At 36.4% G+C, this 27550-nt stretch overlaps 1 protein-coding gene across 6 annotated transcripts in view; it reads left to right on the plus strand.

The window, feature by feature from the left end:
• Nucleotides 1-27550, plus strand: part of DEUP1 (deuterosome assembly protein 1) — an 82303-nt gene that overhangs the window by 29143 nt on the left and 25610 nt on the right. For 3 of the 6 annotated variants that reach the window (XM_019450076.2, XM_053900195.1, XM_019450075.2), the window contains exons 6-11: nucleotides 1705-1818; nucleotides 3803-4045; nucleotides 10073-10218; nucleotides 13471-13576; nucleotides 18735-18989; nucleotides 22006-22092. In XM_019450076.2, the coding sequence (XP_019305621.2) occupies nucleotides 1705-1818; nucleotides 3803-4045; nucleotides 10073-10218; nucleotides 13471-13576; nucleotides 18735-18989; nucleotides 22006-22092 (951 nt within the window). The remainder of the gene's footprint in view (nucleotides 1-1704; nucleotides 1819-3802; nucleotides 4046-10072; nucleotides 10219-13470; nucleotides 13577-18734; nucleotides 18990-22005; nucleotides 22093-27550) is intronic. The other 3 variants (XM_053900192.1, XM_053900194.1, XM_053900193.1) reach the window with 3 other exon arrangements.

Raw genomic sequence — 27550 nt, forward strand, 5'->3', positions numbered from 1 at the left:
ATACTACTTGAGCAAAAACTTGAAGAAATGAGCATGTTGTGTCAAGCTAGTTTCATGTCTTCCTCAGGTTAGCTCAGTTGGCACTGGCATTTATTTGCCCTGTGACCTTTAGGCAAGTTGTTAGCCTCACAGGGATTTCATTTTTTTCACCAATAAATAGGGTTAAAAATACCTTATAGGTGACATTATGGTTATGGGAGAAACACACACACACACACACACACACACACACACACACATACATATACACACACACACATATATATGTATATGTATGTGTGTGTGTGTGTGTTTCTCAGGGTACATGGGAGTTACATTACCATATATATATCATAGTATATAGTAGATATACCATAATTCTTTCAATCATCTCCTTACTGATGAACATTCAGGTTGTTTCTAGTTTTTTGCTATTATAATACTATAACAAATATCCTCTGATAGACATCTTTAAATGCTAGTACTTTTCTTTTGTTAGATTAAAAATCCTAGAAATTATTCTTGAGCCACAGGGTATTATGTTCATATACACATACACACACACACACACACACACACACACACACACATATGTATATGTGTGTGTGTGTGTATGTATATTTAAATGCACACTGAAGCATTTAGGGGTGAAAATACATGAGGTCTGGAAGTTGGCTTAAACTACTCAACAAAAAAGTGTGGAGAGAGAGAGGCAAAATAAAGATGGTCAGGTTGATGGTAGTCAAACTGGGTGAAGGGTACATGGGAGTTTTTTTTTAATCTCTACTTTTATGCAAGTATGAAAATTTTCATACTAAAAAGTTAAAGTCATCTTACAAGTGAAGGTTTGTAGAGTCCCTGACATATAATAATCACTAAAAGAAATGTTAGTTCCATCTTCCAGTATTTAGTAAAGGATTAAAAACACATATATAATAATGTAGCTTCCCCTAGAAATTCTTAATTTTAATGATCTTGACTTACTCGCAACCTTGAAGACCCAGAAAAATTTTTTCAGCATGGAGAACTTACTCTGGAGGTTTAGGCAAGTTCTACAGACCCTCTGGAACCTGGTAGGACACCTCCAATCTCTACAAAAATCCTCATAAAGCTCTCTAGGTCTCTCTGTAGTCCCATAACTACTGGATATATTGTGTCGGCTTGCTAGTCTTGAAACCAATACATCTAGAAGATCAAGAAAGCCAGGACTGTTATGAGCACGTGCTGATATGTCTGTGACACATATTTCTAGCTTATTTGGCCTTATTCTTGAGCTCATTTCTACCTGTTGTAGAACTTGTAAAGAACTAAGATTAATGCTCCTGCCTCCTCTTAAAGCATGCTGGGAAATACTTATTTTCAAGATTGAGGTTGTTGGGTGGATAATGCTAAATATTAGTATATCTGAAAGGTAAGAACAGTGTAAGTAAACCTTGCCCACATTTTGACAAAGTCACTAAATCAGTCTAAGCCCCACCCCATAAAAACAAACAAACAACCAAAACCGAGGATACAGGTTTGGTGACAAGAATTAGAAACTATGTCTAGTGATAAATCCAAGATGAGTGATTTAATACTTTTTTGTTTCTTTGTTTTCCTAATGGGGAAAAAGAATGGGTATAGTTTTTTAGAATGAAAATGTACAAATGAAAGAAGCCTTACTCATTGTGCTTTTAAATGAATAATTCTCCTCAATTTATGTTTGTACCTCCACTTTTTTAAAAGGAATTTAGAGCAAAATCAAGAGAATGGGACAAGCAAGAGATACTGTATCAGACTCATCTGGTTTCTTTAGATGCTCAACAAAAATTATTATCTGAGAAGTGTAATCAATTTCAGGTACATTATCTAATACTATCCTCTAACTTAGAAAAAAATTAGAGGTTAACTATTGCTATCTTCATAATCTTACTACAGAGAGAAATGCTCACCACAGGAAAATAACCAGAACAGGTCTAATACTGGGTAAAGTCACAAGTGCATGAACATTTTTAATGGTGAATTTAGTCCACGTGTCTCAAAGGATGGTACTTTTTAAAGTGTCCATTGTCATCATGTCATTAAATAACATCTGTTTTTGCATGTCTATGGGCAAGTCGCTTAGAAAGTCTGAGATTGCTTGGTCTCTGACCTCAAGAATCTTACAGCTTAGAGGTAGAACACACATACATATTTACAGATAATTTATAGCAAGTGAATGGGAAACCCTTTTAGCGTTCAGAGGAGAAAGGGGGATAGTGGGGCTGAGATAGTGAGCAAATATCCTACAGCAGGGGTTAGACTGGGGCTGGACCTTGAAGAAGATGTACAGTATTTTGAGAATATGTTTGGGGTGGTGGAAATAACAGCAAAATCACCGAAGCAAGAGAGCAAAAGGCAAATTCTGGGTATAGAAAATGAGCCAACTGGTTGGGAGTCTGTATGGAAGGTGGGGAAGGTAGGAGATGGTAAGGCTGGTGAGTTGGATGCAGGTTATAATAAGCCTTAAAGTCTCATCTAAGGAATTTGGAATTTTTTTATCAAAGCCAGTGAGAAATTATGGTTTTTGTTTGATTTGGGTTTTGTTTCTTATTTTTCATTCTTTAAGTTACTTGAAGTATATGTTTATTATGTTCTCTGAGTTTAACAATACAAAATAATGTAAAATTAATAGCTTCATCTTCCACCCCGTTCTTCTCCGTTTAATACAAACACTTAGTAGGTGTTTTTCTTTCCATACTTTTTCTTTTGTTTGTACAAACACGTAAAATGTGGATTTGGGAGAAATTATATATTTTTCCTTTTTAAAATTTTGTGGTTTTATTTAATAATAATTATCTTTCCGTATGGATACTCTCTCAAGTCATTACTTAGTTCTGCATAATATTTGATAGTATATGGTTTACATTACCATATATATATCATAGTATATAGTAGATATACCATAATTCTTTCAATCATCTCCTTACTGATGAACATTCAGGTTGTTTCTAGTTTTTTGCCATTATAATACTATAACAAATATCCTCTGATAGACATCTTTAAATGCTAGTACTTTTCTTTTGTTAGATTAAAAATCCTAGAAATTATTCTTGAGCCACAGGGTATTATGTTCATTCAGATTTTTAAATGAATACTAGCACATTACCTCCCAAAAGATTATAGTAATGTACAATTCATGAGCAGTCTATGGGAGTACCCATACTTTCACCAACATGGAATGTTATCAGTCTTTTTATTTTTTCCCAACTCAGACTGATAGTAGTATTGGCTTGATTTGTTTTGCATTTCTCTGACTACTTACAAGGTTGAGCACCTCTTCATATCCTTCTGAGCCTTTTTCATTTCCTTTTCTGCATATTGCCTATTTACAAACTTTGCCAATTTTCCTTTTGTGTTATTTCTCTTTTTCATATCGATGTATAGAAGTGTCTGTACCTTAAGAGTTATTAACGCTTGTTACTTGTGTTGACTGCTTTTTCCTACAATCCAACTGCTTTTGTTTGTTTATTTTATTTTTCATCATATAGATACTTTCAAGTACTGTGTAACATCCACAATTTTCCTCTTGTAAATATTCTTTCTTGCGTAATAAGACTTCCCTACCCCAGGCTTCCTACCCTACTCTGCATCTTGACTCTGAGGTTATACAAATGTATTTTCTCTTTCTGTCATCCAAAACTGAAGTTTTAGAAAAAACCCAAGACGAATTACAAAGAGTGAAACCTCATTATAAACATATTTAAAGATTTTTCCTAAATATTTTCTATCATTCTTGAATTTTATTCATGTAAGCTTAAATATGATATTCTCCATTTAATCGACACAGTCTTCGCTTTCTCAGAAACAGGCACAAAGTTACCAAACTCAACTAAATGGTAAAAAACAGTGCATAGAAGACGGCGGCTCAGAAGTTCCTCAGTTGATGTGCGAACCGGATCACAGTTGTGAAGCCAGTGAAAGAGATGAGTTCATTATTGAAAAACTAAAATCAGCTGTGAGTGAAATAGCATTAAGCAGGAATAAGTTACAGGATGAAAATCAGAAGCTTTTGCAAGAACTGAAAATGTACCAAAGACAGTGCCAGGTGACTATTTATTTCTCAATTGATCTTGCCCACGAGTTGTATAAATGATGAGTCAACAGGTGTATGGATTACATAATTTTCTATCACATGTGTAACTTCAATTCATATTTCCTCTTACTAAGTAATTCTCACTTGATGAGTAAATTCAGTAATCCCTTAAATACCCTACCCCACCAGAATGAACTTTGGTTCTGCCGCAGTATAATAATAATGCATTACCAGTACAGTATAACAGCGCTCACTTACAGACCTCTATGCCTAACTAACACTCATGGCCCTTTAGCCTCACGCCACCCTGTGTCCCCACTACTCTCTCTGACCCTGTGCCCCTTTGACTTGCAGGAATCCTGGGTTGGAGACCCCGGAAATTAGTGAGGTTTCAACAATCTAATTACTCCAATAAGAGGCATGGAGGCCCTCCCTGTGATCTATCACTGTTCACTTTACCATAATCATTTACCAAAGAGTAGCCTGGAGTTTTGTTTTGTTTTGTTTTGTTTTGTTTTGTTTTGTTTTGTTTTTTAGGTAACCTCCACATTGGCAGATGGGATTGCTGATTTTTCCAAGAATTAATTTTCTTCTTAACCCAACAATCTTGTCTTTCTTTCTTTCTTTCTTTCTTTCTTTCTTTCTTTCTTTCTTTCTTTCTTTCTTTCTTTCTTTCTCTTTTGCTCTTCTGCATCACTAAGGTTATCCAGCATTCATAAATTGGTCATTACCAATTTCTTTACTAAAAGTATATTTCTTATTCATGGATATCCCAGTTACTTGACACATTCTATGGTTTTATCTACCACCTACAAGCATTCAGCCTTTTCTACCAATTCTCGCAAGTCAGCTGGCCCATTGTAGTCCCACTTTGTTCCTTTCTCATGCTAAGATATACTTTGGAGGTCACTGTCTGGGCAGACTTCCACTTCTGATCTGCCACTTAAACTCCCAGGGATTATTTTTTTAGTCCTGGGGAAACTCCTCATTCCCCCATCCTGCCACATTGTACATGGGATTCATTCTTTTATTTTAATATGATATTTATTTATTTACCAACTGCTATGAGAGAATTTGCCAAAATTATTTTTACAGATTTTTGTTCACAAAAAAAAAAAAAAAAAGATTTAATTATCCTTGGATCTAGGATCATTATTAAATTTAAACTAATAATCTCCATTTTATATTTTATACAAGAACCACATTTATTAAAAAAAAAACTACTTGGCAATCAAAAAGAATGAAATCTTGCCATTTGCAACTACGTGGATGGAACTAGAGGGTATTACATTAAGCGAAATTAATCAGAGAAAGACAAATATATGACTTCACTCATATGAGGACTTTTAAGGCACAGAACAGATGAACATAAGGGAAGGGAAGCAAAAATAATATAAAAACAGGGAGGGGGACAAAACATGAGACTTAAATATGGAGAACAAACAGAGGGTTACTGGCGGGGTTGTAGGAGAGGGGATGGGCTTAATGGGTAAGAGGCTTTAAGGAATCTACTCCTGAAATTATTGTCGCACTATTTGCTAACTAATTTGGATGTAAATTAAAAAAATAAAAATAAAAAATATATATAGGGGAAAAAATAAAATTTAAATAAATAAATAATGAAATGAGAACAAACAAGAATGTATTAAAATGTATCAAATTGTATTTAAGTAATCAAGTTGTTTTGTAATATATAATATGTCTTGTATATGCGTACAGAAAACATAAAAAACATAAACATAAAAAACCCATAAAACATAAAAAAAAAACTAACCGAATTATTCTGGAATATTTTTTACACAAAAAATATGTTACAGCTTTAATGAAAAGATCTTTGAGAAGTAGTTTGTTTCAAAAACTTCAAGATAGCTAACATAAGATTTCTACTCCCAAAAAAACACTACTTATTTTTGATGCATTTGGGAAAAAAATGCTGAAAATAATGCTTTTATTTAGCTTTTTCCCTGTTTTATTTCCAAATTTGACCTGTGTTTCATTCTCTTTAAAGCAACACTAAATAAGAGATCAATTTATTACTATTTGGTAGCTGATTTGAAGGTTTAAAAATCACTGCTTCTCTCAGACCATTCGGCAAAGTTCTAACTAAACAGATGGGCCTTAAACTTGTTTTGCAAAATTTATATTTTACCAAATGGGAATAATTAGAGGTAACTAATCACTTAACCAGTGCATATATTTAGAATGAAGTTTCTCTTCTCTTTTTGCAAAACTGTCATATGACAATGCTCCACATCTTGCACATGAATTTAAAAAGGCAACCATTTCAATTTGAATTATTGTCACTTATTGTATATAAAATTCTGTTTAGTTTACAGCATATTTTAATGCCAGATGCATCTGAATTTTTTTCTCACTTGTCTTTCCACAACTTTGAAATGTGTCAGTATACATACTAATTCCGTTGCATAGAATTATTTACTAGGCTGTACTACACTCACATTTTAAAAATGTGCAGCATTTCCTATTGGAGGTTAAGGACAAAAAGAAATTGTCCTGCATTTTTCTAATATCTGTGCCAAAAAATTTGACCTTTTTTTATTTGTCAATGTGTCATTATGGGACTAGAGCAGCAATGTCCAGTAGAAATAGAATGCAAGCCACAAAAAGAATTTAAGTTTTTCTAGTAACCACATTAAAAGAAGTCATAAGAAATGGGTGAAATTAAAACATAATAATAATTTATTTATATTCATTCAACATATATTCAAAGCATTATCATTGCAACATATAATCAGTGTAAAATTATTGAGCTAATGAGATATTTTACATTTCTTTTCATACTAAGTCTTCAAAATCCGGTGTGTATTTTACACTTACAACATATCTCAATTTGGAAGCCAAGTAGTCACTGGAAATACTTGATCTGTGTTTAGATTTCATAAAATTTACAATTAAAAAAGTAGATTTACAGGGGCACCTGGCTGCCTCAGTCAGTAGAGCAGGTGACTCTTGATCTTGAGGTCATGAGCTTGAGCCTCACGTGGCGGATTGAGTTTACTCTTTAAAAAAGCAGATTTACATACCTCAGCTGTTCCAAACAAACTTGAGAGTGTTCTAGTAACTGAATCAAGTACCAAAGAATCATTTTCCTAATTATTTGCATCCACATTGACAAATAAATAATTTGACTTTTATGCAAAAGCATGCCAACCACATCTAAGTTAAATAAATTCACTAATTTTGTGTCAACTTAGTATTATTAATGTTGAATTCAAAGGGATATTGCATAAATCAAAGAACAACTCTCAATTTACCAATATCAACAAAACCTCTTTTCTTGTACTTTCCTAGTCAATTTACATAATGCTGTCAATTATAATTAAAATCTTTTGCATATTCATTCATGTTAGAAAAATGTGTCAAATCATTATTATTGATTTGTATTATGAAGAGTTTCAGTTTTGACATAAATTCTCTCACCTGTGTAGCGAGATCACAAAGAAGCTTTTTTTTTTTCCTTAGGGATAGGGAGCCCTATCCCTAGGGGGGTTAGGGAGTATCTTCAAATATCACTCTTCTAGGTATTATTTTCTAATTAGAGTAAACATTTTACAGACTTTTAGTTAACTCCAGCCCATGGTGACTTTGCATTTCATTGGCCTGGAGTTACAGCCCTTTTATGCTCCCCTGCCCCAAGTGAAGGAAGACCGAGCTGTCTACCCACAGCTCCAAGTCAGATTGCTCCGGAGGCAAATTTGCAAGACAGGGAGCACAGATGGTGCCTACTTCAATTGGGCAAAGTCATGGATGACATTCACGTCAAGTTAATTTGTTTTTCTACTTGCTAATCTATTGTTTCATATTTCTTTTGTTTGTTCCTTTTTGAAATTTTAGCCTCATCTGAAAAATCCACACTGTTTGAAACAGTGACTTTATGCAAACAAGTTTATTAAAGCATCCATTTCAATACATTTTTACTCTTATTTCCAGGTCAGCCAGGAACTTCTGGGGCCAAAGTATTGCAATTAGGTCCTTCACTGAACCCAGGTCTCAAGGTCTCCCAGAAAATAATACAAATTTAAGGCTTAGGTTAAAAAAAAAAAGTTTAGCTGGGAACTCATATATCCTATGCTGTCTGCATAATGATATTTCTAGGCTCTGTGAATTTGGGGGTAAGAATGAATAAGAAAACATATGTCCACACAAAAGCTTGTACATGACATTTTATAGCATATTATTCATAATAGCCAAAAAGAAGAAATATCAAATGTCTATCAACTGGTGAATTAATAAACAAAATGCAGTATATTCATGCAATTAAATATTGTTTATCAATAAAAAGGAATGAAATACTGATACATGCCATAACATGGATAAACCATAAAAGCATTATGCTGAGTGAGAGAAGCCAGTCACAAAGGCCACATATTGTATGACCCCATTTGTGTGAAATGTCCAGAAAAGGTAATTCCATAGAGACAGAACATACCATAGCGGTTGCCAGGGGTGATGGGGAGCAAAAATAGAAAGTGACTACTAAAGGGTATTGGGTTTATTTTGGTTGTGATGAAAATGTTCTGGAATTAGTGGTGATGCTTACCCAGCTTTGTGAATATACTAAAACCCACTGAATTGTACATTTTAAATGGGTGAATTTTATGGGATGTGGATTATATTCAAATAAATCTATTAATGATATATAGAAAAAATTATTAATAAATGATTTTTTAAAAAATATCTGTAGTGTTCTCTGCAGCCTTTATTAGCAGAGGAACCTCCTGCCTTCAAAATAACCCAACCCTGTCTTTACCAGCAAGCTACAGGTCTATGTCACTTATTTTGCTTGAAACAAATTATTTTTGCATCTTGAATGTTCCAACTGGACTAGTAGACAAAAGACCTGGATTTTTCTTTTCCAAAATCTGCCGCTTGTAAGCTATGTAACTTTGGACCAAGTATGGCCCTCAATTTCCTCATCTACTGAAGTGGCGATGGGTTTGATGACCTAGGTCAGGTACACTTAATAAATAATAGTTTCTCTGTAGAAGCAAGTAAAAGAAATCCAGTGATATGGAAGCACTCTGCCATTCCTCGCCCCCAGAGAACAGCCAAGTACTGCTGGAGAAAATCACTCTCAACAGGCCAGGGTCACAGATCTCAAATGAACACGCAACATGGCCAGGAATCCCACTCTGTTGCTCCACTCAGCTAATTCTCCCATTCCCATTGCGGGCCATTTCAAACCTTCTCCACTCTTAAAAATCACTCCCATGCCGCCACCTCCCCTTCTCCTTCCAGTGACTTTGCCTTTTTTACCTCCCAAGGGAAATAGAAGCCAACAGAGAGCCACTGTCTTCTCTCTCCATACCCAGATGCATATGCTGGTCTACATTCCATTTTCCTGCCTTCTTTCCTTTTGCTTTACACAACTCTTCCCCTGGTGCTTTGGGACCTACCCTACCTACTTCTCAAGAACCCACCCCATTACTGTTAATCCTCCTCTCTTCTGATTGGACCCTTCCCAACAGGTTTTAAATTTGCTCAAGCCTCTGGTCAACAAAATAAGACCGTGGGCTCACAGGATTGCTGGTGTCTCTAGTTGCCAGATAAAGTAGGACTACTACTGGGCAATAGGGGAACCATAGACCATGGTTTACAACTCACTCTGTTGGTTATTGTCTTGTTTAAATTGGTAATTATTTGCATTAATCCGAATTTTACACATTAATCGTTTATTCCTACTTTTATGCTTCTCTCAAATTTACATACAATGTGACCATATTTGTGTGATTATTTGATTATTCTTTGTCTTTTCTTTATCACTAGACTGTGAGCTCACAGAACAGTCTTGGTATCCTCAGTGTTGGGCACATAATAAGGGCACAGCAAATATTTGTTGAATAAATGAATGAAGGAATGAAATTCTGTAAGACAGAGCCAGCAAAGGACTAAAAAAGGACTAAATACCAGTTTATTTGAAATTAAGCTGGTTCATAGATGTTAAATATTTTTAGATATACTATACATCATGGTATCCAGATATGAACATTGAACATTTTTTTTGATGTTTTTATTTAGGCCATGGAAGCAGGACTCTCGGAAGTGAAAAGTGAGTTACAGTCACGTGATGATCTCTTGAGAATTATAGAAATGGAACGATTACAGCTGCACAGGGAATTATTAAAAATAGGAGAGTGCCAAAATACTCATGAAAATAAGAAAAGGTATATTCTTTATATTCAGAAGCCTGAGAGAAACTGTTTAAGACATGATGTTTGAAGATTTTAAGAGCTTTAGATTTAAAACTAGAATGAAAAGTCTATTTGTTTTGTATTTACATGCTGTTATTTATTGGATAATATTAGATATTAAAAATAAAATCAGTGATTATTTCACCTTCAAAATTAATGTATTTACTTTCCTAGAAAAATGTATTTTATTCTGGTGTATGGATACTTCTGTATTGCAGAACATCAGAAATTTTCTCAGACTTGTATTTTTCAGGAGATTGTAAAAGCAGTAGTATAGAGCTGATATTTATATATATTGCTAAATAAGAGTTATTCCATATTTTCAGATGTTTTTATCTTGATTGCCTATAAACCTGTTATTAATTTTTTCACTTGTAAATGCTGTGATTTATTTTGGTCTCCATACTCACTCCCTTGTCAGTTGCATTAAGAGTTTGTTAGAACAGATTTTTTTTCCTCTTTTAAAATCAGGCAGATATTGTGTATTCCATAACCACAAAGGAAATGGGATTGCTAAGGATTATTAAATATTTACACTTGTGAGTAGAAAGTTTGACTGTTCTATTCATTGATGTTCTCATTCTCCTTGGAACTTGAATCCTTCTCAAATCTGAAGGCTCATGCAAGACCAGTGATAGGACTTTAAAAATTGACTAACCAAATGGTAAGGGATATTTTCTTGAAAGATGATAACATTGTTTCAAAGGCAGTAATTATTTCGTTAAAGTTGTGGGACCTGCTCAAATTTTTTTGAGCCCTATGCTATGGCAAATGGCAAATGGCAAATTAAGGTTCCTAAAAATGACCTATTGTGTGTCTCACCAAAGACGGTAGAATGCCTATTCACCAGTCAACATTATAGCATGTTCCACATGCAAGTTATATATTATTATCACTGGTCATTAAGAAATCTATTGGAAAAATATAATACACAAGGCACTGTTCCAGTGTGGTGAGTTGGTGAGAAATGTCTTTGCACAAAGAATGCATATGCCTAAAAACATAAGAGGTGTCCTAGAAAAGCAAACCTTGCACCCCCTGCCTAGCTCTGGTTTTATGTAAGAGCATGGTAGGTCCTTTCTGTGGGGCTGTCTCACAAGGCCAATGCTGAATTCCAGACATTGCCAACTTTCCTTCAATATAGGATTTAATCTAAGATCTTGCAGTTATTTGCATATTTGGCCAATACAAATCTTTTGTCCTGCCTAATGCCATTCTCTATTTAAGTTGGTATTTATTTTGATCTTTCATCTTTCTCATTTGGAGGGTATTCCTCAGTTCTAGTATTCTGAGATTTGATGAAAAGATAGATACTTAACTTTTCACAGCTTCCCTTGTATCTTAGACTTTGGGCTGTCTTCTTAGCCTTCCTCTTTCCCATTGAAAATGTCTAATCCTTTGGTTTGTTCTCATATGAATGTGATTCCAGCCTCTTTATTGTTTTGGTTTCTTTTATTTGGACTCTGTTTCTTCTTTACAGTTGTATTAAGGTGAAGCAGCCCAGACTTCTGAGTGCGGATGCACAATAGTTTTATAGAAGTAGCATAGGAATGCTTTTATTCATTTTCAGATCCTTTCTCAATAATGCCAAGATTTTGTTAGCTTTTTCTTTTTTTGAGCTACAGAAGCACCTTGGGCTGATATGTTCTGAGAGTTATTAAAAATAATTCCAACATTCCTTTTCTACATGACAACTGATAATTCCTTTATCTATTTATATTAGCATTTTATATTAGCATGATTATTGTTTTCTTCTTTGAACTTGTCCACGTTGAAGTTTGATGTTTGTTCTGATCACTCAGTGAAATTTACACAACCATAATGAGGTGTTTCCCCCCGCCCCCCCATTCAGATCAGCATTCCACGCCCTGAAATTGCTTAGGAAGAATTGAAAAATAGGAAATTTCATTTTTCACCCCTTTCAAATAATAGCAAATGAGAAGAATTTAAGCCTGATTCTGAAATAATGTTTAAAGAGAATATTGGATAGAATGCTCACAATAGATGACTGAGTAGGAAACAGAAGGGACTGAAAAATGTGTGCAGTACATTCTAATTGTACGGAAATAGTATCTATATGCCTATGCAGATATGCAGATATATATATTTATATATTTATAGGTATATTTATAGGTATGTATATATTTATACACACATGCCTAGAAAAAAAGACCGTCAGTATACACAAAAACGCCAACAATGCTTTTTCCCTAATGATAACGTAATAGCAGTATATACTCTGATATACTCTGTTTTCTACAGTTAACATATATATTTGATTATCAGAAGAAAAGCAATCCCGTCTAGATACAAGTACCTCAGGGATATCACTATTAATTTATACCTTTTAAAGATCCCTTTATTTTCAATATTTACATTCATTATTTCTCTGTCATTCCTCATATTTTGTTTTGTTTGTGTGGCTTAAGTTTTTGATTGATGAAACCTTTTAAGAAGTTCTTTGGAAATCTGAAATTGTACTCACTCACACGTGGGTACATTCCTCAGAACACCAGACTTGCCCAGATTAGTCAAGCCATTGAAAGCATGCCACTTTCCTTGCCTGGCTAGTGCAAGTGATTTTTAGTGATTTTTCACTTACCAGCTTCCCAGATGTAGAAGGGAACCTGTTTCTACTTCTCCAGACTTCCTGTGGAAATTGTATTTTCTGTACCAGTTTCTGCTTCTCCCCTCTGGTAGCCACATGTGCTAGCAATTCCATTTTATAAATGAAGCAGCCAAAGAAGAGATGTATTTGAACTTTCTCTGGGCAGGCTGTCAGATTTAGTCACATTGGATCCCTTTTATGGAGTCCCTGCTCCCTTTGGACTCCCCCTGACATAGTTCCTTTCCACAATGTAGAAGCAAGTTAGATGTGTTTCCTTTTCTTAAGGGGTTCCAAAGCCATTTTATTACAGAAAACACTCTTCTTACATAAAAATCTTATCTACATATGCAAAGCCAGTATTCTGCCCATTTTCAACGTATAATTGAAATTCCATATTAATTGCTACCTTTTATTTTTTGTCACTAAAACCATTTGCACTCAGTTAAATATGTGAATACTTATGGGATCTGAATGTATTAGCATTTGCAATTTCTGTAGCTTGAAAATTTTCCAATAAACTAATAATCTCTTTCTGCAACCTACAATCGTCTAAATTAACAATATAATCCCCACAGTTTACTCTGCGAAGTTTAATTTTTATTCACTTTAATCTGTAGACATGAATCATCTTACTCACCTTCGACTAAAGAACCAGAAAGGAAAAGGAAAGAGTTGTTTTCAGTGATCCTAGATCAGCCAAATCATGAAAAAGAGTTGAACAAGGTATGGAAAATAAGGGGCTTCTGAAGCCTCTGAATACAGAGGGGGAAAACACTTCCTTCTCATTCCCTTCTTTTTTCCTTCTATAGTTCCCCCAAAGATAATAACCTACCAGCCTGCTAATTCTGACATTCTTCTGGGCGACGCTGTGAAAAATACAAACCTTCAGTCACCGTCGTGCCTAAAACGTGAAGGGCCTTGTGGCCCCGTGACAGGTAGCTTATGGCGAGAAGAATGAGAGCACAGACTCAGGCATGCAACCGTATATATTAGGTGCATGAGCTTGGGGAAGTTGCCTGTGAAAGCTGCTCAGGGTCCGCATTTCTAGCTTGGGGATGGGATAATTAGCACCTCCCTCATAAAATCTCGATGAGGATTAACTGAGCTAATAAGAGGCTCTACTTGGCACTGACCTGTGCCGGGAGCTGTTCTGAGGGCTTAACAAATCTCAATTCATGTATTCCTCGCAACCATTTTATAAGGTAGGTGCTAATATTATCTTCCTTTCTCATTTGAGGACCCTAAGGCACAGAGAAGTTAGGTGATTTCCCCCGATGTTACACAGCTGTTAGGCAGCAGAGGTCAGATTGGAACTCAGGCAGTCTGACTCCAGAGTCCACGCTCTTCCCTTAAGTTAAAATCCGTTTAAAACTTGCAAGTAAAGTGCTTAGAACAGGGCTCGCCTAGCTCAGAGGGAGCGTCTAGTAAGCGAAGGCTGCTCTTGGTATTGGTTACACCCGCCCTTTGTCACCGAGCACCTAACATGTGCCAAGTAGTCTGCCAGGAGCTGGGAATACAAGGGTGAATGAGGCCCGGGCGCTGTCCTTGAACACCTTGTGGTTCCCAGCTGCCTACAGAAAGCATATTCTCTTCTCTCCCTAGCAAAATCCAATGGTGGCTTCCTTTCCATGAAGCTTATCATGGCTGCTACCCACATCTCTGGTCTTTAGGTTTGAGGATCACACCTAAATATTCAATATTATATGATCTAAACAATTGGAAAGACCTGAGCGTGGCTTTGAATTATCATCTATCCCAGCACACAAAAGTGAAAATAAGTATTTGGAGAATGAATGAAGGTGAAGGTCTCCCATAATTGTGTAGGTTCATAAATTCAGTTGCTGTTTGTATAAAGTCAACAATCATTTATTGAGCATCTAGCAGGACTCTTGCTATTCTGCTCATTTCTGTAGGAACTACAATGATGTGAAAGGCAAATCCTGTCTCCCAAAGAGTTGACCATCAGGTAGCTATTAAGTGTAGAAAAGGTGTTATGAATTAACGGTCATTTTCCTTATATTATTCACATACTCCCATGAAACTGATTTCACTGCTATTTAAAAGTATAACTTTGAAAAATTGTTCTTTACTCGTGTCCCCAGTGAATGCATTATGATACAAAGGTTGATTAAAGCCACCTAAAGTATAGTTACACCATTCTGAACCTCCCACACTCAATAAAACCTTGAGTAATAAGGAATCAACTGACATTGCACAGTTTTGACATGGAAGGAGAGAATGCTAGGCACAAATTCTCTTCATGGGCTCTTGGAGACCTCTAGATAATGCACTGCTGTGCAGAAAAGGTAACAAATGAATTGGGTATAAATAGCTATAGCTCCCAGGAAGTGTTTGTGGAGAGCATTTTCATTCTCTTGTAATAAAAGCAACAAGAGCCATGTATTATGAATCCTGCAAGTGTTTTATTTCTTTCTCTGTTTTTCAGTGTAGAACTATTTTTGTTTTGTGATAAAATTGACATTTTTAATAAAGCCAAAAGTCATTTAGAGGTCGGTAAATTAATCTCATTTAGCAGGAAGCTTTGCAGTATAGCATGTTGTTTTAGTATCTAAACGCTGTGAAAATAATAAAAATAGTTTATTCCTTTCTCATAATGGGATATTCATGTTTGCACATTTTAAAAGTTCCATTTTAAGAGAACATGTTAACTACACAACAGGGATGTAATCAGCAAAATCCAAACGGGGACAAACCCCAGAACAGCCCTGTTGTTTCATCAAATAAATTGTAAGGAAAAAAAAAAAAAAAACCAGAGAGAGAAGATTGGAGACAAAATGAGACCTGTAACATTGTCCTCAGGGTGGGGACATTTGTACGCTCTGTCTCCTGGTCCCTTCTTTTGCTCTTCGGAGTTGGGTAACTCAAGCCCAGTTAATTCCCTTCCTGGTGAGTCCTTTTTGTTTTTCCCCCTCATCTATTCAATGATGGAGTTGGACCATGTGATTCCTAAGGTCATGTCAAACTCTGAAATTCTAAAAATGTTAGTAGTACTGAGAACGAAATCACAGGGGGGTTGGTGGTATAAAGCTAAGGACAAGCCAAGTTTGCCTTCTGGACACATGTCCTTTCCATGTTAGGTCATCCCATGCTAGCTTTTTCCAATGTGTGAACCACCTTCTAGGGCCCTGTGCCCATGGGTTACATGGCACAATGGGTAGTAAGGTCCTAGAATCAGACTGCCTGTCACCAGGAATGTGACTGTGAAAAGTTACATACTTAACTCCTTCATTCTGCAAAACAGAGAACTCTTGCATGGCTTAGATGATGTATACAGACTACTTAAAACACACACAAAAAGAAAGATATGATCCAGTCCACATATTTAGATCACAATTCAAATAAACAAACAGAAAAACATACATTGAGCTTCTGACACATTTATAAATTTGAATACTGCCTGGATATTTGATGATATGGAGGAGTTGTTAATATTTTTAAGATATTACATTGGTATTCTGGCTATTTTTTAAAAAGAGAAAGAGAGTGCCCTTATTCTTTTACAGATACATCCTGAAATGTCTAAAGATGAGATGAAAATAAAATCAATTTTAGAAGTAAGTGCCTTGGAGAAATTCATATAAATCTCTTTGTGGATGGGCTCCACCAACCTCTCCAGCCTCATGTCTCACAACATGCCAAATCCCGGCCATTCCAGACTCCTCTTGCTTCACTGTGTCTGCATTCTCTCTCACCCCTACTCTTCACTCTTTGCCTGGGAGCCCTTCTCCACCCCTGCCTTCCGTCTGGCTTCTATTCATCCTTCAGTATTTGTCTGACGTCCCATTCTCTGAGAAGCCCATCCTGACATCCCCAGGTTGGGTTAAGCATCCCTCCACTACATACCCCTGACGTTGATTGTTTATTTTTGTCTCCCCCAACAGACCACGATCTTCTTGAGACTGACGATTGGGTACTTTATCTCCAGATCTCAAGAATTAGACACAGTTAATGATTTCTAGAAAGGTGGTAAGAGGCTGGACTAAGACAGTGGTAGTAGAAATGCAGAGCAGAGGAGAGATTTAGAAGCGCAAGGGACAGCATTTGCTGCCTGACTGTATTTGGTGGGACAGGGTGGGGAGGAGCCCAAGGTGAACCAGAGGTTGCTGACAGGGAAGGCCTAACTATGGTTAAGAATAGGAGACTCCACAGGCTTAAGGGCAGGAGGTGATGCATTTTCATGGATATATGAAGTTTGAAATTTATTATAACGTGATTCTGAAAAACATAGCATTCAGTCACAAACAGTACACACAATGTAGTTAAAAAAAAAGCCCTGAATTTATTTTATTTTTTTTAATATATGAAATTTATTGTCAAATTGGTTTCCATACAACACCCAGTGCTCATCCCGAAAGGTGCCCTCCTCAATACCCATCACCCACCCTCCCCTCCCTCCCACCCCTCATCAACCCTCAGTTTGTTCTCAGTTTTTAACAGTCTCTTATGCTTTGGCTCTCTCCCACTCTAACCTCTTTTTTTTTTTTTTCCTTCCCCTCCCCCATGGGTTTCTGTTAAGTTTCTCAGGATCCACATAAGAGTGAAACCATATGGTATCTGTCTTTCTCTGTATGGCTTATTTCACTTAGCATCGCACTCTCCAGTTCCATCCACGTTGCTACAAAAGGCCATATTTCATTCTTTTTCATTGCCACGTAGTATTCCATTGTGTATATAAACCACAATTTCTTTATCCATTCATCAGTTGATGGACATTTAGGCTCTTTCCATCATTTGGCTATTGTTGAGAGTGCTGCTATAAACATTGGGATGCAAGTGCCCCTATGCATCAGTACTCCTGTATCCCTTGGGTAAATTCCTAGCAGTGCTATTGCTGGGTCATAGGGTAGGTCTATTTTTAATTTTCTGAGGAACCTCCACACTGCTTTCCAGAGCGGCTGCACCAATTTGCATTCCCACCAACAGTGCAAGAGGGTTCCCGTTTCTCCACATCCTCTCCAGCATCTATAGTCTCCTGATTTGTTCATTTTGGCCACTCTGACTGGCGTGAGGTGATATCTGAGTGTGGTTTTGATTTGTATTTCCCTGATAAGGAGCGACGTTGAACATCTTTTCATGTGCCTGTTAAAAAGCCCTGAATTTAAAACCAAGAGTCCTAGGTTCTAGTCCTGGCTCTGCCAGTTAATAGCTTTATGACCTTGAACAAGGCACCTAACCGTTCTAAGCCAGTTTTTTTCTCCCTAAAAAACATGCCTGGTCCATCCACCTCTGGGTAGTGAGTCCAGACCTCTTCCGTCACACATTCTGCTGTGGTTGTGTGATGGGTATAGAGTGAAGTTATAGAGCAGGGCCTATAGCTGATAGTAAGATATTATGCACTTACAATTTTAAAGGAGTAGATCTCATGTTAAGCGTTCTTACCACGAAAAAAGTTTTTTTATAGGAACACAAGGAATCTTTTGGAGGTAATGGGCATGATTATTACATCTGTTGTGGTGATAGTAGCATGCACGTATGTCCAAATTCACCAAATCGTATATAAGTACATGCAGTTTTTGAATAATAATTATATCTCAATGAAGCCGGGAGGTTCACTGCTTGATGTTTCCTCCACCTTCCTGTCAAAGTGGTTGTCAAAGTAGTATCAGTGGTAAGTGGTGATGTGCATATAATAGAAAATAGAAGTGAGAAATGGAATTTTGAATTTGAAAGGAGACAAGTAAATCAGTCATTTATTGTGAGTATCTGTTTTTCGTTCAGCCTTGATTGGAAAAGGAGGGTAAAGTGGGGCCTGCCAAAGGTTTAAGGGAGGACGGGAAGGCTGAGCCTGGCTAGCAAAAGCTTCAAGCCACTTTCTAGAGAAAAAGATCTGTTGATATTTGCTGGAATGTATCTGCCGCAGATGAGAAGCCAACTGTATCAGGAGGAAGAGTGCCATGGTTCTGAGCAGGAAAGAATGAGGAATGAAATCTCGGACCTAACAGAGGAACTTCATCAGAAGGAGATCACTATAGCAACTATCATGAAGAAAGCTGCCTTTCTGGAAAGACAGTTAAAAATGGAGTTAGAAATAAAAGAAAAAATGTTATCAAAACAGCAGGTATGCAAGCGGGCAGGACAGCACTTGTCCAGGTCACTGTCTTGCTCGGCTCTGATAGTAAGTCTTCATCATTGATTCATAAGCCGTTGCATTTCTTGCTATTGTTTCTGAGGCTAGCATCATTTGCGAAATAATGCAAAGTGTCATCAAAAAAGAACCGGGGAAAAAGTGACAGCACAAGATAATTGCATTAAATTCCGTCCTAACATTTTCTCGTGACCTGTATTTTGATCGCCTCCCACAGGATGCTCTAGTCAAAGATTTTTTCTTCAATTTGTTTTCTATATCCCATTAGAATTTTTGTCTTAAAAAAAGGCCTCTATTCCAGCCTTTCATGGATACTTCCCACCCCCATGTACATATACGTGTATATGAGATATATGTTTTTTAAGTTTATTTATTTATTTTGAGAGCGTGCATGAGCGGGGGAGGGACAGAGAGAGAAGGAGACAGAGAATCCCAAGCAGGCTCTGTGCTGTCAGTGCAGAGGCCAATGCGGGGCTCAGTCTCACAGTCCATAAGGTCGTGACCTGAGCCGAAATCAAGAGTTGGACGCTAAACCAACTGAGCCACCCAGGCACCCCCCCCCCATTTTATATATTTATTTTGGGGTTTTTTAAAAATAGATGTTGAAACATGAAAATTAGTCCATGTTTACTGAACATTGACTCAACGCACAGCATGGTTCATGGTAAAAAACTGCAATTATAATGTTCTACTGTTAAAATACTGCAAGAACTTCAAGTCTTCCCTCCTTCTGTTTCCTTCCTTCCTTCCTTCCATTTTTTTTGAAATTCCTTCAACACTTTACTCATCATCAAATTGGTGATTAAAAAGTGTAAGGTTTACTTGCTTTTTTTAATCCCAAATCAAGAGGCTTTGTGTGCACCATTCAATAACTTTCTGGGCATTTAAGGGTCACTTCATAAATAAGATGGTTATTTAAATCCTGTGTATTATAAAAACAAGAAGAGATTTGGCCTTTGTCCAATTATAAACCTTAAACTGATCAACTTGTACAATACACAGGAAAACAGCATAGATGGGATAGTGGCAGTGGTTGTACCTGGATAGGAAAAGATATTTTACAGGTGTGAACAGTGACCTGGGTCACTGGATGATGGATGATTTTTTTTTGAAATGAAATTTTTAAAATTTAATCCAACTTAGTTAACATGTAGTATAATAATGATTTCAGGAATAGAATTTAGTGATTCATCACTTACATATAACACCCAGTGCTCATCCCAGCAAGTGCCCTCCTTAATGCCCATCGCCCATTTAGCCCACCGCCCCAACACCCCACCAGCAACCCTTAGTTTGTTCTCTGTATTTAAGAGTCTCTTCGTGGTTCATCTCCCTGTTTTTATCTTGTTTTTGCTTCCCTTCCCCTATGTCCATCTGTTTTGTTTCTTAAATTCCACATATGAGTGAAATCATATGACTCTGACTTATTTTGCTTAGCATAACACACTCTAGTTCCATCCACATTGTTGCAAGTGGCAAGATTTCATTTTGATGGCCAAATAATATTCCACTGTATATATTTTTGTCCATTCGTCAGTCAATGGACATTTAGGCTCTTTCCGTAATTTGGCTATTGGCGATAGTGCTACTATAAACATTGGGTTACATGTGCCCTTTCGAATCAGCACTCCTGTGTCCTTTAGATAAATACCTAGTAGTGCAATCGCTGGGTCGTAGGGTAGTTCTATTTTTAAGTTTTTGAGGAACCACACACTGTTTTCCAGAGTGGCTGCACCAGTTTGCATTCCCACCAGCAGTGCAGACGGGTTCCTCTTTCTCCACATCCTCACCAACATCTGTCGCCTAAGTTGTTAATTTTAACCATTTTGACGGGTGTGAGGTGGTATCTCATTGTGGTTTTGATTTGTATTTCCCTGATGATGAATGATGTTGAGCATCTTTTCATGTGTCTGTAGCCATCTGGATTTCTTCTTTGGAAAAGTTTCTATTCCTGTCTTTTGCCCATTTCTTCACGGGAATATTTGTTTTTTGGATGTTGAGTTTGATAAGTTCTTTATAGATTTTGGATACTAACCCTTTATCTGATGTGTCATTGCAAATATCTTCTCCCATTCCATCAGTTGCCTTTTAGTTTTGCTGATTGTTTCCTTTTTGTGCAGAAGCTTTTTATTTTGATGAGGTCCCAATAGTTCATTTTTGCTTTTGTTTCCCTTGCCTCCAGAGACATGTCAAGAAGTTGCTGAGGCCAAGGTCAAAGAGGTTGTTGCCTGTTTTCTCCTTTAGGATTTTGATGGCTTCCTTTCTTACGTTTTAGGTCTTTTATCCATTTTGAGTTTATTTTTGTGTTTGGTGTAAGAAAGTGGTCCAGGTTCATTTTCTTGCATGTTGCCGTCCAATTTTCCCGGCACCATTTGCTGAAGCGACTGTCTTTTGGTTATGGATGATTTTTATTTTCACCTTTATATTTTTTGATATTTTTAGGTTTTTGTTAAGGAAAATATAGTTTGTAATCTACAAAAGTAAATCTTTTCAAGGGAAGTGTTTTATATAGAAATGAGGCCTATGTAAATAAAAGAGCAGATACTATTGCTGAGTGCTGCTGAGTAGAAAAAATCAGGGAAAAATAAATAAATTAGACAAAATGAAGTGGCCACACAAAAAGAGAGCCATTTGGCAGACATATTAGAACAAAATTAAACATCAAAATCATATTTGCATATTGTTAAAAATTAGGTAGTGAAGAATTCAATGGGCAGTGTTATTTGAGCATGTTTTAAATAGTGGTTTTTCTGGTAATAATTGGCATACAATAGAAAATAGAAGTGATATGGAATTTTGGTATGGGAAAGAACATCATTATTGTCAGTATCTGTTTTTAATTTAGCACTGGTCAGGAAAGGAGGGTAAAGTGGGGCTGCCAAAGAGAGACCTGAATGCAAATACCTGATTTGGAATGATCATGCCTAAGAAGCGTTTCTCTTCACTGCACTTAGAAAATGTTTATGTGAATAAAATTAATTTTAATACAATTGTGAGCTTTTATTATGAATTTTACACTCACTTTTTCCTACTGATCCCCTTCCAGGTCTCAGACATGAGATACAAAGCTGTCAGAACTGAAAACACACACCTGAAAGGGATGATGGGAGATTTGGACCCCGGACAGTACATGGTAATTAATAATGCTGAAACTATTCAGTAACTTGAACCGGGATATTACGTACTTGGTCAGGACTTGCCCAGACATTATTTGCTAAGCACGTCCCATGCGTCAGGCAGGCAGCAGTGGGGGCAGCAAATTATCTTGTACTTGGACTAAACTTACTTTTATCCTCAGGCTAGAACATTTGAATTTCTAGTTTTCTCCTTTGTTCTTTTCTTGGATTGGGCTACAGGCTGATCATTTCCTCAAACATGCCACTTCCTTGCTTTTTTTTGCTCTCACTATTGCCTCTGAAATCCTCATGGCCTGACTCATGTGTCAACCATACCCTTGATGAAGCCGCCCCTAAAACTCCAGTGAGAATGAGTTGTGCCATCCACACTGGGTTTATATTTTGGTGTCGCTTGTTTTGTAGCCTGGCACTTCCCCACTGGGTGGTGAGCAGGGGCCACATTTTACTGAAGTTTGTACCACCAGCACCTCACAATGTCAGGGGTATAGTAGGGTTCAATGAATGTTGGTTGAATGAAAGGAAGGATGAAGAAATGAATGATTGAGGATTGACCTTGTGATTTTAACCAACGGCTCTACATTGTTTAATATAGCAGTTGAAGTTTGGTTTTTATATGTAAATATAAGAACTTTTATTTATTGAACTAATGAAATACTGTTGTTACTTGTTTAACATTTATTTGCTCTGAGAGGAAATTTTGAAATAAAATAATTTTTCCACCACTGGGGGAATCGAGAGGATAAAAGATGAGTATGATGATGGCTTCACCTGGCTTCAGTCTCCTCAGCTATGACACAAGGAAGTTAGACCAGGGGTTCTCCGTGATTCTAGATTTCTGTGATAGTAGGTACTTGTTCTCATAATAGTAAGTATCCTAACATCAAAGAGAGGCATTCCGCAAGCATTCTGCCTTCTTTGGCCCTGCTTACGGATTGTGTAATCAAAGGATAGACGGGTAAAAAGTGAAGCGTACATGGTTTCCCAGTCTGTTACATAAAATCTGTCTGACGTCTGGCATTTGTTCCTATAAACGCTCAACACACAAAAATTTGAACTGAGTCCTGCCCTCATGAAAATCTTTTTTTTTTTTTCCCCCTCTCACAATATGGTCTTTGTGGTGGTTTTGTCGTTGTTTTTTTTTTAAACTAAATGTTTTCAGGTATGAATTCTGCCTCATCACAGCCCACACTGAGCCTGCTTCACCCTGGTTTGTATAGGCATTTGGTTTTGTTCACTTACTTGTTTTCGGCTTTTGCAAGAAGTAAAACACATAAAGATCTGTAAAGAAGAAGCTAATTATTCCACTGCTTTTCCCAATCCCAATTTGGAATCCAGAGATATCCAGTGCTAACAAATTAGTATGTAGCATTCTATCACTTTTTCTTGCTCACACACATATATAGAAGGGAGGAGTTAAGTGTTCCTTTACAGAAATAAGTGTATAATATACACATTATTCTAAATTGCTTTTTGACTCTGTATCACCAACATCTGTATAAGACAGTAGAGAAACATCTTTTTTTGTAATTTCTTAGGAAAATCAATATATACTCATGTAAAATATATATAATTTTTAGTAAATTGAATCATAACTTACATACTAGTGATTTAATGCAGTCTTTTTTTCTTGCTTCTCCCCTTTGCTCTGTTTCCCTACCCACCTCATAACCTCCTCCACCAGATAACACATGTTAACTGTTCAGTATGTATTGTTTTGTACTTTTCATGTCTATTAATTCATATATATGTGTATGCGTGCGTGTGAATATGTATACATACATGTGTATAGTCATATAACTAATATCTATACATACATGTATATAGTCATATATTAACTCTTATTATAAATTGGATTACATTATGCATACTTTTCTCCATCTTGTTTTTGTCCGCTCAGCAATATCTTTTGCGAATCGTTATAAATCAACTAGTTTAGGTCTATTTCATTTTGTATAATGGCTTCATAATATCCCATGATGTGAATGTATCAAAATTTATTCAGCTATTTTTTGGGATCAATTCATTCGTCATTAATTCAACTCTGTTTCTAGATTTGTGCACCAATAAACAATACTGTAAAAAAAATCTTCATACATACATTTTTGAACAGCTTCCTAAGAAAAGAATTGCTGATTGAAAGAATATGTATGTTTTAGGAGTGTCTGGGTGGCTCAGTTGGTTAAGCATCCGACTCTTGATTTCGGCTCAGGTCATGATCTCATGGCTTGTGGGATGGAGCCCCGTGTCTGGCTGCACACTGAAAGCACAGTGGAACCTGTTTGGGATTCTCTCTTCCTCTCTCTCTGCCCCCCCCCCCCCCCCCCGCACACACCCTCTCTCTTTCTCTCTCTCCCTCAAAATAAATTTTAAAAACTTTAAAAAAGGATATGTATGTTTTAATTTTAAAACATTTGTTGTCAAATCATATTTCTACTATCTCTGTATGTGCATACCTTTTATGTTCCTCCTTACCAGCAATAGGTGTTACTGCTTTTTAAAATTTTTGGCAGTCTGATGGGTGTAAAGTGATTTCTCAGTAGTACTTGAATTTCTATTTCCCTGGATACTGTGAGTATATTTTTGTATGTTATTGGCAATGTACTATGAATTATATTCTTTGCTCATTTTTCTGTTGGGATGTCTTTTTCTTGTCAATTTATAACAGCAATTTCCTTAATTTATTGTTTGTGATTTTATTTATGATATCTTTTTGCCATACACAAAGTTTTAATGTTTGTTTATTTTTGAGAGAGAGTGAGAAGGAGACTCAGAATCCAACGTAGGCTCCAGGCTCTGAGCTGTCAGCACAGAGCCCAACGCGGGGCTCGAAACCACAAGCCATGAGATCGTGACCTGAGCCGAAGTCAGACGCTTAAGTGACTGAGCCACCCAGGCACCCCTACCATACACAAAGTTTTAAACCTTCATTTGTCAAAAACATGTATCTTTTTGTTTACAGCTTCTGAATTTTCTTCCTAGAATAACAAGGTTTTTCCAACTTCTAGACAGTATACGTTGTTAGAGTGTCTTCAAAGATTTGTGTCTTTTTCCATCTAAGCTTTTAATCCATTTGAATTACAATTTTACGTGTGATATAAAACAAGAACCCAATTTAAATTTTTATATGAAGGTTAAGGTCAATTTATCCCGTTTCTCCAGATAATTTCCTGTTGGGTTTTATTTGGAATCAAAATAAGTTTACATATTACTTTGAAAGAACTGGCACTTTCATGATAGTAAATTTTCTCATCCAAGGATATGACATCGTTTTCCATTTCTTCATATCTCAGTTTATGCTCTTCAATAAGACCTTACAATTTTCCTTCTTTAGGTTCTGTGCCTTTCTTTTAAAATTATGCTCAGGTATTTTATAATTCTTGTCACAGTTGTAAGTGAAGTATTTTCCTTTTTCCATATCTAAGAACTTATTTCCAATATAGTAAAAAAAACAAATTGTCTTTAAATTCTAGTAGGCATTTACTAGGGGTTCTTAGGGATATTTGAGATATACTATCATTTCAGCAAAAATAGATAGTTTTAGCTCTTTTTTCTACTGTTCATATCAGTTATTTTTGTCATACTGCATTTGCTAAAACCCTCAAGGGAATATTAAATAATAAGAGTGATTGCTGAGAAAACTGTCTAATTTCTGATTCTAGATGAAATTGTTTTAGAGTTTTACTGTTTAGAATAATTATTGTTCTTAGGCTATGGTCTTATATCTTTTTATTCCTAGTTTACTTAGAGTTTTTAAGATTTGCTGCCAGCTTTTATCAAATAGCTTTTCAGCATTTATGACATCATGTGGTTTTTGTCTATAATTTATTGATGTATGATAGAGTATGGTTGACAGATTTCCTGATATTGACCCATCTTTGAATTTTGGGAATGAACCTTCTTGGTCGTATTCATTTGCTGGGCCTGCCATAACAAGGTACCACAAACTGGGTGACTTAAAACAATAGAAACTTATTGTCAAGTAGAAGTCCAAGATCAAGGTGTTACCAGGGCCATACTCCCTCTGAACCTGTGGAGGAGGGTTCTTCCTTATCTCTTTATAGCTTCTAGTGATTTGCCAACAATCTGTGGCAATCCTTGGATTATACATGCATCATCCTATCTTCACATGCCGCCCTTCCTGTGTCTCTGTCTTCACGGCCAACTTTCAGTTTCTTTATGTGGTCTTCCCTCCATGGGTGTCTGTCTCTGTATCCAAATTTCCCCTTTTTGTAGAATACCTGCTATGTTGGATTAGGTCCTACCCTAGTGACCTCATCTTTACTTTATTACCTATGTAAAGATCCTTTTTCCAAGTAAGGCCACATCCTGAGATATAGGAGTTAGGAGGATTTCAGCATACCTTTTGTGGGGGGAGGGGAAGAGAAAATTCAACCCATAACAGCCATACTCTAACAATTTCAACATATTCCTGGGTTCTATGTGACAATATTTTATTTAGGAAATTATGACCTGCGGGGGTGCCTGGGTGGCTCAGTCAACTGGTTAAGTGTCTGACTCTTGGTTTGGGTGCAGGTCATGATCTCACGGTTTATGGAATCGAGCCCCACGTCGGGCTCTGTGCTGACAGTGCAAAGCCTGCTTGCGATTCTCTCTCTCCCTCTATCTCTGCCCTTCCCTGCTCTCATGCTCCCGCTGTCTCTCAAAATAAATAAATAAACATTTAAAAACAGAAATTATGACCTGTGTATATAAATGAGATTCATACACAGTTCTTTCTACTTGTTTTAAAGTTATGCTGGCTTTATAACAAAAATTGGGAGTATTCATCTTTATGAGTTATCTAGAATAGTTTAAATAATATTGGAATTATCCATTCTTTAAAGGTTAAAAAGAGCTTAGCTGTGAAACCATCTGGACATTGAAGTTTCAGTGAAGTATATTTACAATTACCTTTCCATTCTCTTTTAGCATACTTGGTATATTCAGATTTCACTTCTTCTCAGGTTGCTTTGATTATTTGTATTTTTCTAGGAAATTTTTACACAATCCAAATTGTTTCCTTGTTACCAAAGGTAGTAATATCCTATAATTCTTTTTGTCTTTTCTATAGTCTATGTTCATGTTTCCTTTCTTATTCCTAAACTTGTATAGTTTAGCTCTCTGCCCTTCTTTTTTAAAGCCTGGCACACAAGGGGATTATGTATTTTGTTAGTATTTAAAAGTGTTGGCTTTTGGATTTATTATTTCATCTATTCGTTCTAATTTCATTATGTTTATCTTTTATCGATTTCCTCCTCCCAATTTGTTTTATTTTGTTGCTCTTTGTATTTCTTAATATAAACACTGAATTTCTTAATTTTATATGTTTTTGATGGTGAAGCCTTTTAAAGCTGTATGTGTTCTTTTGGCTATAACTTTGCTGCATCCCATCAATTGCCATGAAATATTCTCTTACGTTTCTTCCCAAACATACTCTCACAGTCACAGAGTAGA

Source organism: Panthera pardus, unplaced genomic scaffold (genome assembly GCF_024362965.1).
Source record: "Panthera pardus isolate Hobbes unplaced genomic scaffold, ASM2436296v1 HiC_scaffold_12, whole genome shotgun sequence".
In the NCBI taxonomy this organism is placed as follows: Eukaryota; Metazoa; Chordata; class Mammalia; order Carnivora; family Felidae; genus Panthera; species Panthera pardus.